Genomic DNA, 16278 nt, shown 5'->3' with positions numbered 1-16278 from the left:
AATACTTTCTCACTCGCACTCATGCATCGTTTTTGTTCAGGCCTTGGTTTATCTATTCGTATCAACGATAAATTAATTTATTCAATTACTATTCCACAAATAATTCACAAGATTTAAGAATGTAACATTATTTTATTGAAAATACATAATTTAAAAATACTTCTGAGAAATATATAAACACTAGAAAAACTCTTTTAAAAAAATACATCCGGCAGGATTCACGTTATAACAAAATTTTTGAGTAATCTTGATACCGGCTAGTATCATCGTTGTCACCGGTTAGTGTCTCATTCTTCAAGAGTAAGCATGACGCGATGTTGTCATTTTATGGTACTATTTGACAGGTGTAACAATCGGCCACGGTGTAGTTCTTTTTTGTGCCGACAGGTTCGCCACTATCATTCTACTGCGCAGGTGCAGACCGAAAAATTCTCAACTGACGCATGAAAATTCAGAAGCTTCCAAACTTTTTTGATTCATGCATGTAATTTTGCAACTGCATACATGTTTATACGTATTTTATTGTTATGGCCGCGATAAGACGTACTGTCAGCAGTAAGTCCATGCACTTGTAAACGGAGTATATAACTCATGTACCTACCATACATTGCATGCATATAATGACAGTGCCAAAGGGTGGAGGCAGGCTGTTAAGTTCCGACAGAAATAGTGTATACTAAACTTTGTAATGTAAATGTATTTGTTTACTTTGAACTCAGACTACAATGAATAGATAGTGTTTGTTAATTTTTAAAATTCAATCGAACCCTGCCTAATCCTACCCATAGTAGATAATAGTAAAAAATATTCGTTTATCTATAAAATAGGTATCTAAAATTATGCCATTCAACTATACATAATCTTAGATATTTTATAGATATAAGATTTTTTTAACGATTATGGTTTGGCTTAGGCAGGGCTTAGTGAATTTCATGAAACTAACCAACACTATCTGTAATATTATGTATTCTTAATTCCACGGAAACAAATAAGTACCTATGACTGAAAAAGTTTGCACTATTTATGTCGACTCTTAACAGCCTACCCTACCTCTCGCTACTGCAGAATGATGTAGCATAAACAGACGTGAAACTAAATAAAAAAAACATGTAGGTATTCCACAAAAAAAGATATGTATAGTATTTAACTTGACTATTCCAAGGAATTGAAATATTATTTAAGTAGGTATACGTGGTGTTTAGATTATGTAATGAACTTTGACTTCATTCACAATATTCACGATAAATCATTATAAATAATATACTTAAATCTATCAGTTCGGAAGCCTATGAATTATTATTATTTAAAAATAATAGTATAACAATATATAAGTTATCACAATTAGGGCCACCAAAAAAGTATACATTCATTTTGGTCGATACTTCCCTTTCGATATGATGGCCCTAACCACAAATCTAACTTTCTTAATTCCAGACGATTCAATGCCGCGTAATAAATGAACTCATGTATATGATAAAATTGACAACAATGTACATTGAGAGAATTTTCGAATAAATAATACAAAACTATAGTTAAATTGGAGTGTGATTTGAATATTATACTACAATAGTTTTGAAACTAAAGTTATTTTCCATTATGTAAATATATTTAAATACAAATTAATTGTAGATACTTCCATAAGTAAATATTTAGAGAATAGAATATTATCATCGTGTGATGAATTATCACATTTGATTCTGTTTAAACTCATAACTTTGTATTCACCTAATATTATGTACATATTTTTTTTAAATTACACATTTTAGGTAGATATATTAGATAACGTGAATACGAAAATATATTTTGTAAATTGACCATGGGTTTTCAAAGTGCGCTGTATGTTGAAAAGCAAAACATTCCGCAACGTATTAAAAATAAAACTTTTTATGACAAAATTTAATGTGACCAGTTTGTAATTAAACAAAATATAATCAGCCAAAAAATATGTCACTGCTATTTTTCACATTTCGGGTTACAAATATAGAATCTTCTCATTTAACAGATTGCAAAAATCCATTAGTATAACACGCTAATAGACCTTACAGAAGTATTGTGCCATTAATGTTTAATTTTCATGACATTGATGGATTACTTTTTGGATTTTGGAAAAATTACATTGTTATGTTTTTAATTACATTTGAATATGAGAATTGTTGATACTGTCGTAAAAATAAAAAAATCTGTTCAGAAGAATGGTTTCATCAGGTTGATTTAATATTGTATTTTATAATTAAACATATAAATAATAAATATAGAGGCAATGGAAAGCTTTAACTGCAAGTTTTATACTATTTACCTCGTAAGTGGTGATTTAAACTTATACGATCATCGCATTCGATAATTACAATCGAATTGAATGTGTACATTCAAATTGCAGTAATTTTACTTGTGCAATGATCGAATATTATGTTCAACGCAGGAAATTTCAATTTTCCATGCGACTATTAAAATATTATCAAATGGCAGTGGTACTAATGTTATTGCAAATCATTATGTAAGGAATCATTTCCCCAGAGTACCTATATCCTAAAGGACAAGCCGTGGTCAACATCATGTGGGTTATCTCTAGTTGTACAATGAATGTCCTTTGTGTCTTTTGTAAAATAATGAATTTTCAAAGGAACTTCCGCAAGAAGCAGAGATTGTCCCGCGATGTTTATTCTGAGGGAGTATCTAACAACCGCCAAGAGAATAAACCGAGTAATAATGCATGGGGAAACCATGTTTTCGTTTGTTCAACCAACAGGCAGAATAATGCTGGGATGTTTCACAAAGTGAATTAAATGTGAACAATCTTGGGTTAAACTACGTTATGTAATAATAAGTACACATTGTGCATTGAAATTATATGTTTTTGTTACAAATATGATCACTATAACAGAACAAAAGTCAATAAGTGCATTATTAATTTCGCGACACGATTTGGTGCCGCTAGCTAGGTAGCTGCTACTCTATAATAGGTACCTACTATAAATTATTTTATTAAATTTAATGTATTGGCTGGCTCTTTGCTGTTTCAAGTTGTCGCATTTGTATGAATTTACACATTAAGCACAAAATATATTTTTTTTGTGGCGGCCTGTCTGTTCTGTTATAACTGAAAAATACTCGACCAATATTGATGAAATTTACAAAGACGACTACAAATTGTTTATACAAATTCAGTACCACGATATCTCAAAACTTTCCTATATTAAAATAAAACTTCTCGAAAACAAGGCACTAGAAACGATTCAACAAGAATAGTTAAAGTTGTCAGATAGCAGAGGTGGAGTGGTAAGGTGAGGTGTACGGAAAGAGTCACGTGGTCTTAGTCAAGCTCTCAGTGGAATGTAATACTGACGTAGGTGTCTAAAGGCACTGACTTTCATATAAAAGGTACATAAAACTAACATATGTACCTAAAGAAAAAGAAAAAATATAAGTAGATAATTTATATCTAGTACGTAGATAACTCTGTAAAAGATAATACTAACAAATACCAAAATCTCGAGATTGAAAATTTTGTCCGGGATTACCAGATTTTCAATATGGAATGTTACATTCTCAAATCATGTGAATAATTCGTTGAATAAAAAAAGTATTATTAAATTCAATCTTGATTAGGTATTCCAATCAATCTGAATAATTGGCATGTGTAGTTTTAGCATCTTTGGTTTTTTTGCCAGAAATTATACCTACATCTTACTCTATGTGGAAAACTATAGTGACTTAACTTGACTTTTTTTTCGATTACCCTGTCAATTTATTTGCTTCCGTACATCGACATTGATACGAACACAAATTGAAACCTCATGCTGGTAAGCCACTGAACCACGTACGTTCCTTTTTTAAATTCTTTGTAAAGGAGATTTTCATTAAAGTCTCCTTTACCGTACGAGACCGTAAAAAAGAAAAACAGGCGAACTATTTTTGTTCCGCAAATAAATTCTTGTCGCTAATTGAAAGTTGTTTACTGAGAAACAGCTACCCACCACTATTACCGATAATTACGCATCGTTATGTTGAGAAAATATATGCATTGTTATAGCAAGGAATTTAGTTTTTATGACATAATATCCTCGCATGATTTAGAAATAATATAGTGTTCTTTAATCGCCGGTACAAATGAAAAGTCGTAGATGTACATGGTGTGAAGACTCTCTGATATAACTTATTGAATTAGTTAACTTAATGAATAGTATTTATTTTTAATGTGTAAGACCAACATCATTATTAAAAAAATAGGTAAGTATTGTTTGATTCCAATGCATATTTTTAAAAAACGTAGAATATATCTAGTGATGTACCCGATTGGTTTAAGTTTAGTCTGACACTTTTACAAACTAGTAACGCAACTTTTTTATGATAAATACTAGTGAAACAATAGGTAAGTACCATTATTGTATTTTGTTGGTTGAGTAAAGCCAATGCACGAAATAATTTATAACGCCTAAAATAAATATTAGGTATCGTGCAGGCCCCCCATATACTTTTATTATTTTTCACATTGTTTTACATTCGGCTGGCCAGCGAAAAGCGGTGACGGAACCTAATAAATCATTGCAATGAATTGCTCTACCGACAATAATTATTATTATGTTTTTAAAATAAAATCTTCGATGACTAGAGATTTTCTTGTAAATTTGATTTAAAATGACGTGGTACTCGCTCTGTGGACTCTCTTCGACTGAAATATGAATCACACTGGTCCCTGTTATACACACTCTTAAGCGTAAAGTGTCCAATCAATGCGTATTACCAACGCTCACGTATGCTTGTGAAATATAGCTAGCTACCATGGTTAGCTTCCTTATCCATTGGATTTTCTCTTTAGAAAGAGAAGTCCAAAAATTTCGAGTATCGCGATGTGGCATGGAAAGGAGCATATTGGGCATAAAGCGGAAAGATTACAAATGAAACCTATGGATAAGAAAGCTAGCCAAGAGTACGCGATGTGATAGAGGTCGCTAAGAAAATGAAATGGCAATGGGCTTGACATGTCGCTCGGCGAATGGACATCTGCTGGACAATAATGTTGTCATACAGTGGTATCTAAGGGACACTTAAGGCCCACAGGGATGCCCCAAAACACCCGCTGGATAAACGAATTCATGATGTTCGGTGGACTACGTGGCAGTGAAGAAGAGTAAAGGGAGATAAGAGAGACCTCCATCGAGCAGTAAGATCGACCCTGGCAAATGATGATGAGCTAAGTTTTACAATAAGTTATCGTACAAGCCATACGGTACCAATAATAGCCGACCCTTGGGTACTGAAATGTGAGTGTATTTGTCTATGGGCTGTCCGCATGTCGAGTGATATGTCCAGCCCATTGATCAGTCAATCAGATCAATTCCATCAGCTTGGCGAACTTTATTATATCACGTTACGTACGTGAAAACTGGTAATACATTGGTTGAGCAGAATACGTTTTAGGCAAGATGGCAGGTCTCTTTTTAAGATACTATTCAGTATTTTTACTTAAATAGGTAGATACCAACCGAATATAAAAATCCAAACAAATTTTCACATTTCGAGGCAACTTTTTTATTATGATTAAGTAGGGAAGAAGTTTTAAAGCAGATAAAAAAGTTTGACGATCACGTAATCTCAGAAAATACTTACCTGTCCTACGTACGTACTTTTTTCGTTAATATTTAAAACAATATTCAAGCTACAATCCCTATACCTAATTGTGATTATGTCTGAGAAAACTTTTAACAAAGAGAATTTTTTTTAGCTGGAACGTCTTAAAATATGATAAAGTCAATGGTATTTTTCCAAAGATATAAGCTGTAAAAAGAATTAAATCTCAATTAGCACATTTTTATTTATATTTATATCCTATTTATCCACAAACTGTCACTTTATTTTAAGTTAGGTATATTTCTTTAGTTCGCGGAAATATAGTATTTTTACATCCAAGTATATAAAACGAATACCGAAATTTCGTGATTTTAGTATTTTCAATACCAGGGTGTCGAGATAAAGAAATCGAACGAGATCACGGTATTGAAAGTTTTAGAGTTTAGTTAATACATACCAAAAAACATCACTGCATCCGGGAGAAATTCGTAATGGACCATCCCAAACATTCAGATGACTAGCGCATACTTCTTCTTCAGGGAGCTGAGGACCCAGAGCTGATGTAACATGAAACTTGAGCACTGATAACCAGACCCTGAACCGAGGAGGTGGGTAAGAGAAACCAGCTCTTGGCCAAGAGTATGGTGATGGTGGGCGCGGAGGACCGGGAGATGCTGGAGTAGAAGTGTCGATTCCTTGTAAGTGGTAGAGGCAGGTTGTGTTGGGTGATAGAGAATGCTGTGGACTCTCCAGGATGCCTTTTCCAACTCCACGCACCCAGAATTCACAAGCGCGTTTATTTCGGGCGTATGTTGGTGATTGTTGGTCGACGAATTTTACCTGGTAGACAAAAATAATTCAAGTCAATATAATATGAAATATATGTGTCGCTAGATTTCAAAATCAGCCAAGTCCATAATAGATGAATAGGAGAAAAACAGCTTTGTGTTTTCTCAAATACACAGTCACAAGGGTAAAAGTTTATATTATTTCGAGTATAGAATATTTAAAATTAATAAATTTCACATTTTGATAATGCAGAAATGTTAGAAAGCAGTAGTTCTTCAGCAATTCACAAAAAAGTCAAAAATACCTAAAGGTGGATTTGGCTGATTTTGAAATGTAGTGACACATAATATATTCTTGTATAGTATGGGTATCTGTAGCCAAAGTCGTGCTAAGGTTGGTTGCTGCCCGGGTGCTTGGCGGAAATTACCGTCCTCCTAATATAAATGTAGGTATTAATGGAAAAGAAAACGCAAAATTTTCACAAGAAATATCTGGATGGGTACTTAATAATTTTATATTCATCAAAATATTTATATTAACCACAACTCACACCTTAATATTGGTATTGTAGTATCACTCTGAATCATAAAATTGTTTACTATAGCTTAGTAATTTGAAATTGGGTTTGGGTCGAAATTCCGAAGGCCGAAATTCCGAGCGCTGAAATCCTGAATGGCCGAAATCCCGAATGGCCGAAATTGAATTGCGCAAATTTTACCCATTTGTTCTACAAAAAAAATGGTTTTTTTGGTGTGTAAAAATTGCGCAATTCAAGATAAGTGTTAAGATTGCGCAATCATTACTGTTTGTATTTTTTTTATTTTTCGGGATTTCGGCCTTCGGGATTTCGGCTTTCAGGATTTAGCCTTTCGGGATTTCGGCTATTCGGGATTTCGGCCATTCGAGATTTCAGCATTCGGGATTTCGTCCGGCACCCTTTGAAATTACCAATGTGCATTGTTTGATGGGAAGGGTGGGGGGCATTCGATAGAATTTTCCAGACATTTCCACACAATTTTTGAAAAATGTTTACCAACATGTTATAAAATTGTGCCTTCTCACTATACATGGGGAAAAATCATGAAAAAAATTAAACCTGCAATATTTATAACTTTCTGTCTCAGGCCATTCTATATGTATCTATGTTATATTTTTCAACATAAGATTTAGTTTATGTATTTGAATTTAAAATGCTTTTTAACGATGTTATTCACGACCTGTCACTCCATAAATCCAGCCTCCTGTATAAGCAATACACACGCTTGGAGCAGATCTCTCTATAGATGCTTTCGGGGTGTCAATGAATTCAAAATCAAAAAGAGCGTTTTTTAGACGTATCTATAGTCTAAGGTTTTTTATGTACTTTTCCACGGTTTTATAACTTTCAAGTAGACTCAAAAATTGTAGTTTATAAAAATTTTGGTAACATAACCTTTTGATAATTAATAATAGTATGCAATCGTTGTATTGCTTTTCCGAGAAATTTAAAATATGTTTAATATTTTCCCAAGCGGCGTCTCCAGCGCCGACCATGTAGCAATTAGTTATTTAAAGTCGAAATTTGTATTCCAAAAGTTTCGTGTATCTTCTTTCGAAAACTCGACTTGGCAGGCTTTTCAAATTAATGAATAAATATGAGAAAGTTTGCATTTTCTCATTTGGCTGGCGTCTTTATGACAGACTTTAGAAACTTGGCTCTTTCAAAGCTGTCTGAAATAACAGTTTTATACGAAACTGTCCACTTTCGTAACTTTTACCCACATCAAAAGACTAATAAAAAAATAACTTTGAAATAGATTTAAAGTCTCATCAAAGTATAATATATGCCTAGCAAACTTTATTAAATTCAATCATTTACGTATCAGAAGCAAATGGTGAATTTTAGAAGGAGGTGGGCTATGTGGTTTTAAAAAATAGTGCACACTTAACTTGTGAGTCATATTTACGGGGTTTGAGTGACAGCTGACAAGCCAATCAATAAAATCGGATTTAAAACAATTAATAGACTAGGTGTAAGATGGTAAGTTGTTAAAATTCATTTAATGTATCCATAAGAAATATAAATTTAACTTTAATTTTCAAAAATATATGACGCAGATTTTATTTAAATGCTTAAATAATGAAAGTCTCCCATTCTATTTTTTTTTAATAAAATGCTTATCGATCTACTTCCATGTAATATGTTATGTTTTCTTTTATTTTGTTAACTGTCAATTCATGGTGGAACTGTTGGAATTGTTGTTTAATTTAATAAAACGCATTTTTTTGTAGTACTTATTCCACTTTTAATCAATAAATTAGGACCGGTTTCGTCGACATTTTTTTTATAAAACAATATTTATCAAACAAAATCCAAAGCGACAGAAATAATATAACAATAGGTACATAAATTTATTGGACGGATAATTTATGTACCTATTGTTATATTATTAAAAGTGGAATAAGTACCTACTACAAAAAAAACTTAAACAACAATAACATGTTATGTAAAAATATGATTCAAGTATGTTTTATAAAGTATTACAGCCTTTGAACGTCAAAGTATTTGCGTAACATGGTGACAACACAACTACAAAGTTATATTACACGCATGTCGGTTAGTCTGTTACTGGTGTGATATAAAAACGTAACATTTATTTTTATTAAACCGCCTAATATGAAGTCTTCACCTGTGGTAGGTATTATAGTAGAGTAAAGCCATGTATTTATTAAGGGACTAATGGAGCAACATGTCGCGGAACATTTTGCTTGTGGTAAACACCAGGATTCGCATAAAGTTGTCGCATAAATGTCGCCCGAGAAGGTTGATCAGTGCTGCGAACATATTTATTCTATTGAGTAGTTTATCGAAACTTAAGAGAAAGAAAAGGTGGCGAGTGCAGAACTACCTACTACAAAGAGGTAGAAGAGTGGATATTCGAGTGACTCATGTTGAGCAACATGTTGCATACCCATCTACACTCGTAACATTTGACACGAGATAGACCCGTGACCCGTGCGCTCGCTTGTGAAGCGACAACATGGAACATGTCCCGCGTTACGAATAATTCCGCACTACTTTGCGTGCAACATTGCAACGTCACGTAAACTCTATGCTGTGCGTCATGTTGAGGGACATTTTGTCCCCGAGTGAATACGAGGCGTAAAGGTTTTTTTAACATATTTAAAAAAAAATGGGAATTGTTTTTAGCTATTCGCCCAACCAATCGGGTCCTAGCGTTGCTATATGTAGAGATTGACCTCTGACTTACGGTTTTATCAATTACTTATACGTGGGGATCATAGATAATATGAAGTTTATCAGTATAATAATATGCACTATTAAAGGCACTTACGTCGACTTCCAGTTGAAATCCATGTAGTGACTGTATGGGCGCCGGATGTAGGAACGTGCCGTACGGAGACGTCGTGAATTCAACCAGGAGTTCCGGTCCACTGGATACTGATTCCGGCACCGCTTCTCCTCCCCCGCAGAACTTCAAAATTACGGGATCACGTGTCGTGTAGCCGTCATAGATTGTCACGTAATCCTGGACGTCATCGCACTCTGTCCATACCTAAAATACAAAATTTGTAAGGAAGAATTCTATTTTTTTTAATTAACGATATTACATTCAAATTTTATCTGTTATATAAATCGAAAAAGAGAAATATCAATACAAATACCTTCTTCTAGTTTTTTTAATCAATTTATCTATATAAGAGAATACTGAAATTGTCCATACGAAACATATGTCCATTAACATTAATCGCCTAAAAAGTATATTAAATTGTGGTATTCTCTTCTATAATGCGGTTCTCGTGGTGCAGTATATAAGGCGCTGGCCTTCGATCCCGGAGTTCTGGGTTCGATTCCCGGTGAGGTCAAAATATACCTATTTACATAATCTAATATGTAAATTCCTCAAACCTGGGAGTTTTACCACTATTATTATTTATTGGGCTTCACAGCAGGTTGTGGTGTTTAATAAAGAAACAAAAAAAAAAACTGACTATTTTCAAATATGCCCTTTTCAGGAATGACAATTTTCTGTTACAGGCGAAGTAATATTTGCATAAAATATAAATATATAGAATAAACTTTTACGTGGCCTCAAAAATACATTTATCTATTTTATAAATAAGTATTTATTAAAGAAAAACCAATTTTTAAATATTGTATTTCAATTTATTTTCCATCGTGTCGTTTTCCTAGACTACACTTCCATTCTCGTATAGATAATAAGACATAATAAATTATCGTAGCCGATTTCTTAATCATAAGAAATCAAAAAGACTTTAACCAACGAAAACACCACTTCAAACGATACGTATTGTGATAAATCTGACAAGGAATTAGTCAAATTTGAAAAAAAAATATTGTCTGCACTAAGCACTATGGAATAATTCGCGGTTTTCTTGTGCCGTGGTTTAAAGAAAATAACCAGTTTTCACTACAGTTTCAGTACCTACTGAGTCAGTTTTGGAAAGAACAAAAATTAAATCTTTATACAGGTAATAAGCTATCTTTAAAAAAACGTTATTTTTAAAGACCATAATCAGACAGATTTAGAGGTATTAGAGAAAAAACTAATACCTATATCAATCGATGCCTTGCACAGCAGTGAGTAAACTTATATGCTTAATTAATTTTCGTCATTTTTTGGAAATAGTCAGTTATGAAAAAGAGCGAAAGTGTTCTTTTTGGATCTTTGATACATTAGTTCTCACGTACAATATGATTTGTATCACTGTTGTATTAAACATATAATTATAGTGATTTTGTTTTCAGGTTTTATTATTAGGTAGGTACCTTGAGAGTTCTTGTATGAGTAGTCTGCTGCTGCTGTTGCGGTTGCTGAGACGGCGCATACAATGCAGACTGACTCCTGATGGATATCAGCTGGCCTTTGCGTTGCTTAACGGTGATCAGAGCGTGCTTTCCAGGAGGAACTTCATGCTGCCGGACAGCGTAGTAGCAAGTCAGATTTCTTGGGTAAACGCCAGGAAAGTTAGGCGATTGGAGTCTGCAGGTCTTGCGATCACAGTCGCTGAAGATGCGTGAGCAGTAAGTGCCGGCTATTAGGTCTCCAAGGTAGTACTGTTGTTGAGGATAGTGTTGGTCAGGAGACGGTGCTCTGGGCGGCGAGTCTATGGGGTAAGGGTCCAGGTCGTGTGTTTGGTTCACGTGGATTGGTCCATATGGGATGTTGTTGTTACTATTGTTTTCGTCTGTTGAAAAAAAAAGAAATTTAAAGTACGCTACGGAAAATATCTCAGTGATTATTAATAATATGTAAGATAAATTGAAAAATTAATAGTAGGTAGCTCAACGAAGAATATTAAGGTACACGTAGGGCTAACGTGAAAAAAACACAAAATAATAAATTAAATTACGTGATGTGATAGAAGTTGCTAAGCTTATGTATTAGAAATAGGAGAACTAAGCCATCACAGGGCCGCCCTAAAGCCCGATAAAATGACAAATTCGATGGAAGTATATGGCAGCGAGGAACCGGGGACCAAGGAAACTGGAAAGGGATAGACATGAGATTCTATTGATCTTTTATCGACAAAACTATAACTAAAAGTTGCAGTCGATAACACAGCTCACTGTATAAAATACTCATTGAGTTAAGATTTTTAACAAAATTAGTCATATTTGAACAGTCCATCAATAATCATTTATCAAAATCAGTTTTGTGTACTATTTTTTTAATTCTGACTCCACATCTCAAAAAACATAAATGTAATAACCAAACAACTACAAATCGGTGACACCCTAAATTAAATAGACAGCTACAATTCTTTCAGCAGTAGATTTACCCCGACTAATGATGATTATTATGAGTACAAAAATGTCACCGATAGAAATCGGTTAGATTCACAAGAATCTAGCTAAAGCGAGAATTTTATTTAAATTGGATTCAATACACTGAATAGACTTGAACGTTTAAGCGAAGATTTGATTTATGACTCACTGATTTAGAAAGATGAATAATTCATATTTTTCCTGTTCAAATCATTTTCGATTCATATTTAAAAGAAATGTTACCACTACGATAAAGTACTGATTGTTTATTTTTAATAGCCTCATTTTTGTCACTATTAGAAGAAAAAGAATAAAAAATATATTCCTGATGTTCTAAATATAAACAGTTTGAAGAAAAGTAAAAGAATTCGAAATTACAACTAGTGTTTTGTTTTTGTTTTAATATAAATATATTATATTATAGCAAGCTCTAGTGTAAATTCATCTTCAAGATAATTAATAGGCGTAATTTGTGAAAGTTAATAATATAATATGAACTCAATATTTGAGTAAATAAGATCCTCATTGGGAACATTTTTGCTTGTGGTTCAGAATATTGTGTAATAACACAATCTCTTGGTAAGTTATGATATTTGCGATGGCTAGGTGAAGGATGAAGATGGGAAGGATGAAAAAAAACGCAGTCGCCAGATATATTAATGATGGCAAACCCGGAGGGATGAAGAATAAAATTGTATAACTATGTTGAAATGGCTTAAATGTGTTGATAGAGACTGCATTAAATGTTGTCTTTAATTCTGAATAACCACAGACCACAAAGGAAGTGTGGAGAGATATCCTGGAAGCGGGTGAGATCTAAACATGATTGTACAATGTACCTACCTAGAACTAACCATAAACTAGGTAAATAAATCTAAATAATAAGGTGATAAATATTTTATAATATTCTTGAATTAATTTATTATTACGAATCTCGTGAATGACGTGTTTAGTTTTTATGATGTTTTTACGATGATCAATAATTATTTATCATACACATAACATAAGCAATACGCTTGAATTTGAGAGTATTTTAAATCTATATGAATGTAAATCAAAATAATATGGTAATGTTTTTAATTATAAATTCGTTGGTAAAATGAATAGCTTAACATAATATTATTGTTATAAAAGCTTTATCAAAAACCATTTAACGTAATGATGAATGAAGAAATATTCAATATTTCCTTTAAATATTGCATTATATCCCTTATATTCTCATGATTCCGAATAATTTATTTTCTAAGGATCATCGCAGTATTGTGAAAATCCTCTTCATAAATCTATTGAATTAATTATTATTGAATATAAGCAACGAAATTTAAGATAAACAGCTTTCGCAATCATGGGGGTTTCGAGTTTTCTTGTGAAAATATTGAAATTAGTTGGCTTCGTTCAGCTTAATATTATAAAGTCGAGTTTTCTTGTGAAAATATTGAAATTAGTTGGCTTCGTTCAGCTTAATATTATAAAGTCGAACTTACTTCTTGAAGTGTATATTATACTAGTCTAAATAAACAATATTTATTATTCAAAATTTATTTATAGGCAAAAGCCAAACGATAAAACAAGGAAGTATAGAAACTCATAATGATTTATTGTTTACGTTTTTGCCAAAATTTAATCAAACCATTGTATTATTAATACTTACATATAAAACAATGGTTTTGTTAAAAGTTAAATGTTATTTTATATCAATATCAAAAAGTGAAAAAATTCTATCACACTTTATCAAAAATAAAAGTATAAGTATTGAGATGAGACCAGACGTATTTTATTGAAAACGAATATTTTATTTGACCATAAAATTATAAAGAAAAAACATAAAATTGGAAACTGTACATCGTTTTATAGATGATAGATTATAGTTGATTAAAAATGTTTATATTCCCTATTATTGATGTCAACGTTAACGATGGCCGAGCGGTAACGTGTCGACTTATAATGTCGTGTTTCTGGTAAATTCATATGTTGTTTTTCAATGTGTGAATGAGTGTATTGACTTAATAAGTTGAGCAAGTGACTGACATCCAATTCTCGTAAAAACATTAATCTTTTAACACAACCTCCACCCTGTGGAGCTCTTAGAATCGAACATGGTGATGTGTGTGTGTTATGTGTGCGATCCGTGTTTCACCCTTCGGCATCTACAGATTCTAAGTACATATTATGTCAGTATGTGGCTAATACACAACTGACAAGGATCAAAGTTTTGTTTTTAAATATGTACCAATATGCTAAATTAACAATCTTTTAAAAATGTCGATTTAGTATAATATGTAAATACTTTTGTCAGTTGTAGAATTATTTATTAGCATAGACAGATATACTTAAAGCCGGAAGATGCCAAACCTAGGCCACTAAAACCGAATCTTATAATATAATATAACACTACAGAAATCGTATCATTTAATCCATTTCCCATTAAACACCATTAGAAATTTAATAGTATTATAATATAGAACATTACAAGAAATATAACAATATTTTTTATTACAATTAATCAGAAAAACATGAATATTTTGGAAATATCGATTGAAAATGGTTCATTAATACTGTAATAACTTACATTATTAAATATAAACTACATATTGTAATTTTGAATAAATTAAATTGTTATATTATAATAAAGTAAACAGTTTTTACTACTACACTTGCGAACTGTCCATAATAATAATAAAATTATTCTTTATTGTCCACTTAAGTGACATTTAGAATATCGATTCAAAGCTTTGGTATAATATTCTTTGTTAATGAGAGATAAGGGATTGAATTTTAACAAATGTACCTATAGTTTTTTAATAATCTGAGTAGGTACATAGTATTATAGTGTAAGGTAAACTATGCTTCCTGTTCCTAAGCCTATATTTGATTTGAGGCTTAAAATTATAGAACATCATACCGTAAAATTTATACTAATTCAAAGAGAATTAATAATTCGTGAAAAGGTTGTTAATTCTACCTGTAGCTGGTCGAACACCACCATACCGCACCGTTGCCAAATCCTTTCTTAGAACTTTGTACTCCATTCTAAAGTCAAAGTTATATCCTGTCTGGTCCTTGGAGAGTCGGAGCAACTTGACGGTGAGGGTTATAGACCTGGTTTCGCTGTAATATACGGCTGGCCCCCACGATGTACCGCACCACGAGCCTCCCACTAGGGGGCGTCCAAGCTCTCCGATCTGGAGGGAGCCGTCTGGACATCCGTCTAGCGTAAAGGAGACAAAGCGACCGAGGGTGAAACTTTCAAGGGTTAGCTGAAAGAAAATGAAAAAAATTGTATTAATATAAAGCAAATAAACTTATTTTAAAAATACAGTCTATTTAATAAGTCACGTGTTTCCCAGTGAACTAATAAGTAGGTTAGTCCATGACATAATAATTTCCTCTAATATAGTTTACTAAAATAATCAATTACTCATCAATAGAGATTTGTTGTTCGTTGTTTCAAAAACATCTTATAATGTTGGGTTTATTAAAAAACGAGTTCCTTTATCATACGTAACGTTCAAATATCATTATTAAAGGATATCTCATTTACATAAGATAAACAATGCCTAAATAAGCAATGAATAAAAAATGTTTTTTTTTTATTATGGCCGAGTATAAATAAATTAATATTAATTAATTTGCTTAATTTTTATTACAGTACCTACCTAGGTATAATAAAAAAACTTAAATAATATTATACTTATTATCATTAATCACATCTGGGTCAAATGATTCAAATTATTAGTTTTTTAAGCACTTTGTATGAAGGTCCAAGTTTGGAATAATAGATCGCCTCCAAATTGTCATAGAATGTATGGTGTACCGGATTTAAAATCTCTGGGTATACAGGAAATATGTGAAAATTTAAGCGCGAAAAAAGCTTAACTATAACAAAAAAACTTAATTATACTATAGAGTAGATAAAACACAAAAGAACATAATTAAGAAAATTATTCACCTTACAAAAGAACTCGCAATACAAAACCTACTTAACAAAAATAAACGGTTATTTGGATTTAATAGAAATCGCTTTAAAGTTATTGAAATAACTTTGTTAAGCGAATTCAATTTATACTACAAAGAAAACTATTTATAGATGACGTAGTAAATTGATGTACTAATAATAACCTTTAAACGTT

At 32.2% G+C, this 16278-nt stretch overlaps 1 protein-coding gene across 1 annotated transcript in view; it reads right to left on the bottom strand.

Moving 5' to 3' along the window:
* Positions 1-16278, bottom strand: part of LOC147064677 (uncharacterized) — a 125496-nt gene that overhangs the window by 12805 nt on the left and 96413 nt on the right. Inside the window, exons 5-8 of the mRNA XM_085957687.1 lie at positions 15106-15405; positions 11150-11500; positions 9693-9914; positions 6026-6408 (exon numbers count right to left, since the gene is read on the bottom strand). Coding sequence (XP_085813813.1) covers positions 6026-6408; positions 9693-9914; positions 11150-11500; positions 15106-15405 — 1256 coding nt within the window. The remainder of the gene's footprint in view (positions 1-6025; positions 6409-9692; positions 9915-11149; positions 11501-15105; positions 15406-16278) is intronic.

The sequence above is a fragment of the Rhyacophila brunnea genome, unplaced genomic scaffold (assembly GCF_057557595.1).
Source record: "Rhyacophila brunnea isolate RB1 unplaced genomic scaffold, BYU_Rbru_1.0 scaffold_7, whole genome shotgun sequence".
In the NCBI taxonomy this organism is placed as follows: domain Eukaryota; kingdom Metazoa; phylum Arthropoda; class Insecta; order Trichoptera; family Rhyacophilidae; genus Rhyacophila; species Rhyacophila brunnea.
The sequence above is the reverse complement of the archived record's forward strand: the minus strand, read 5'-3'. Positions and strand labels throughout refer to the sequence as shown.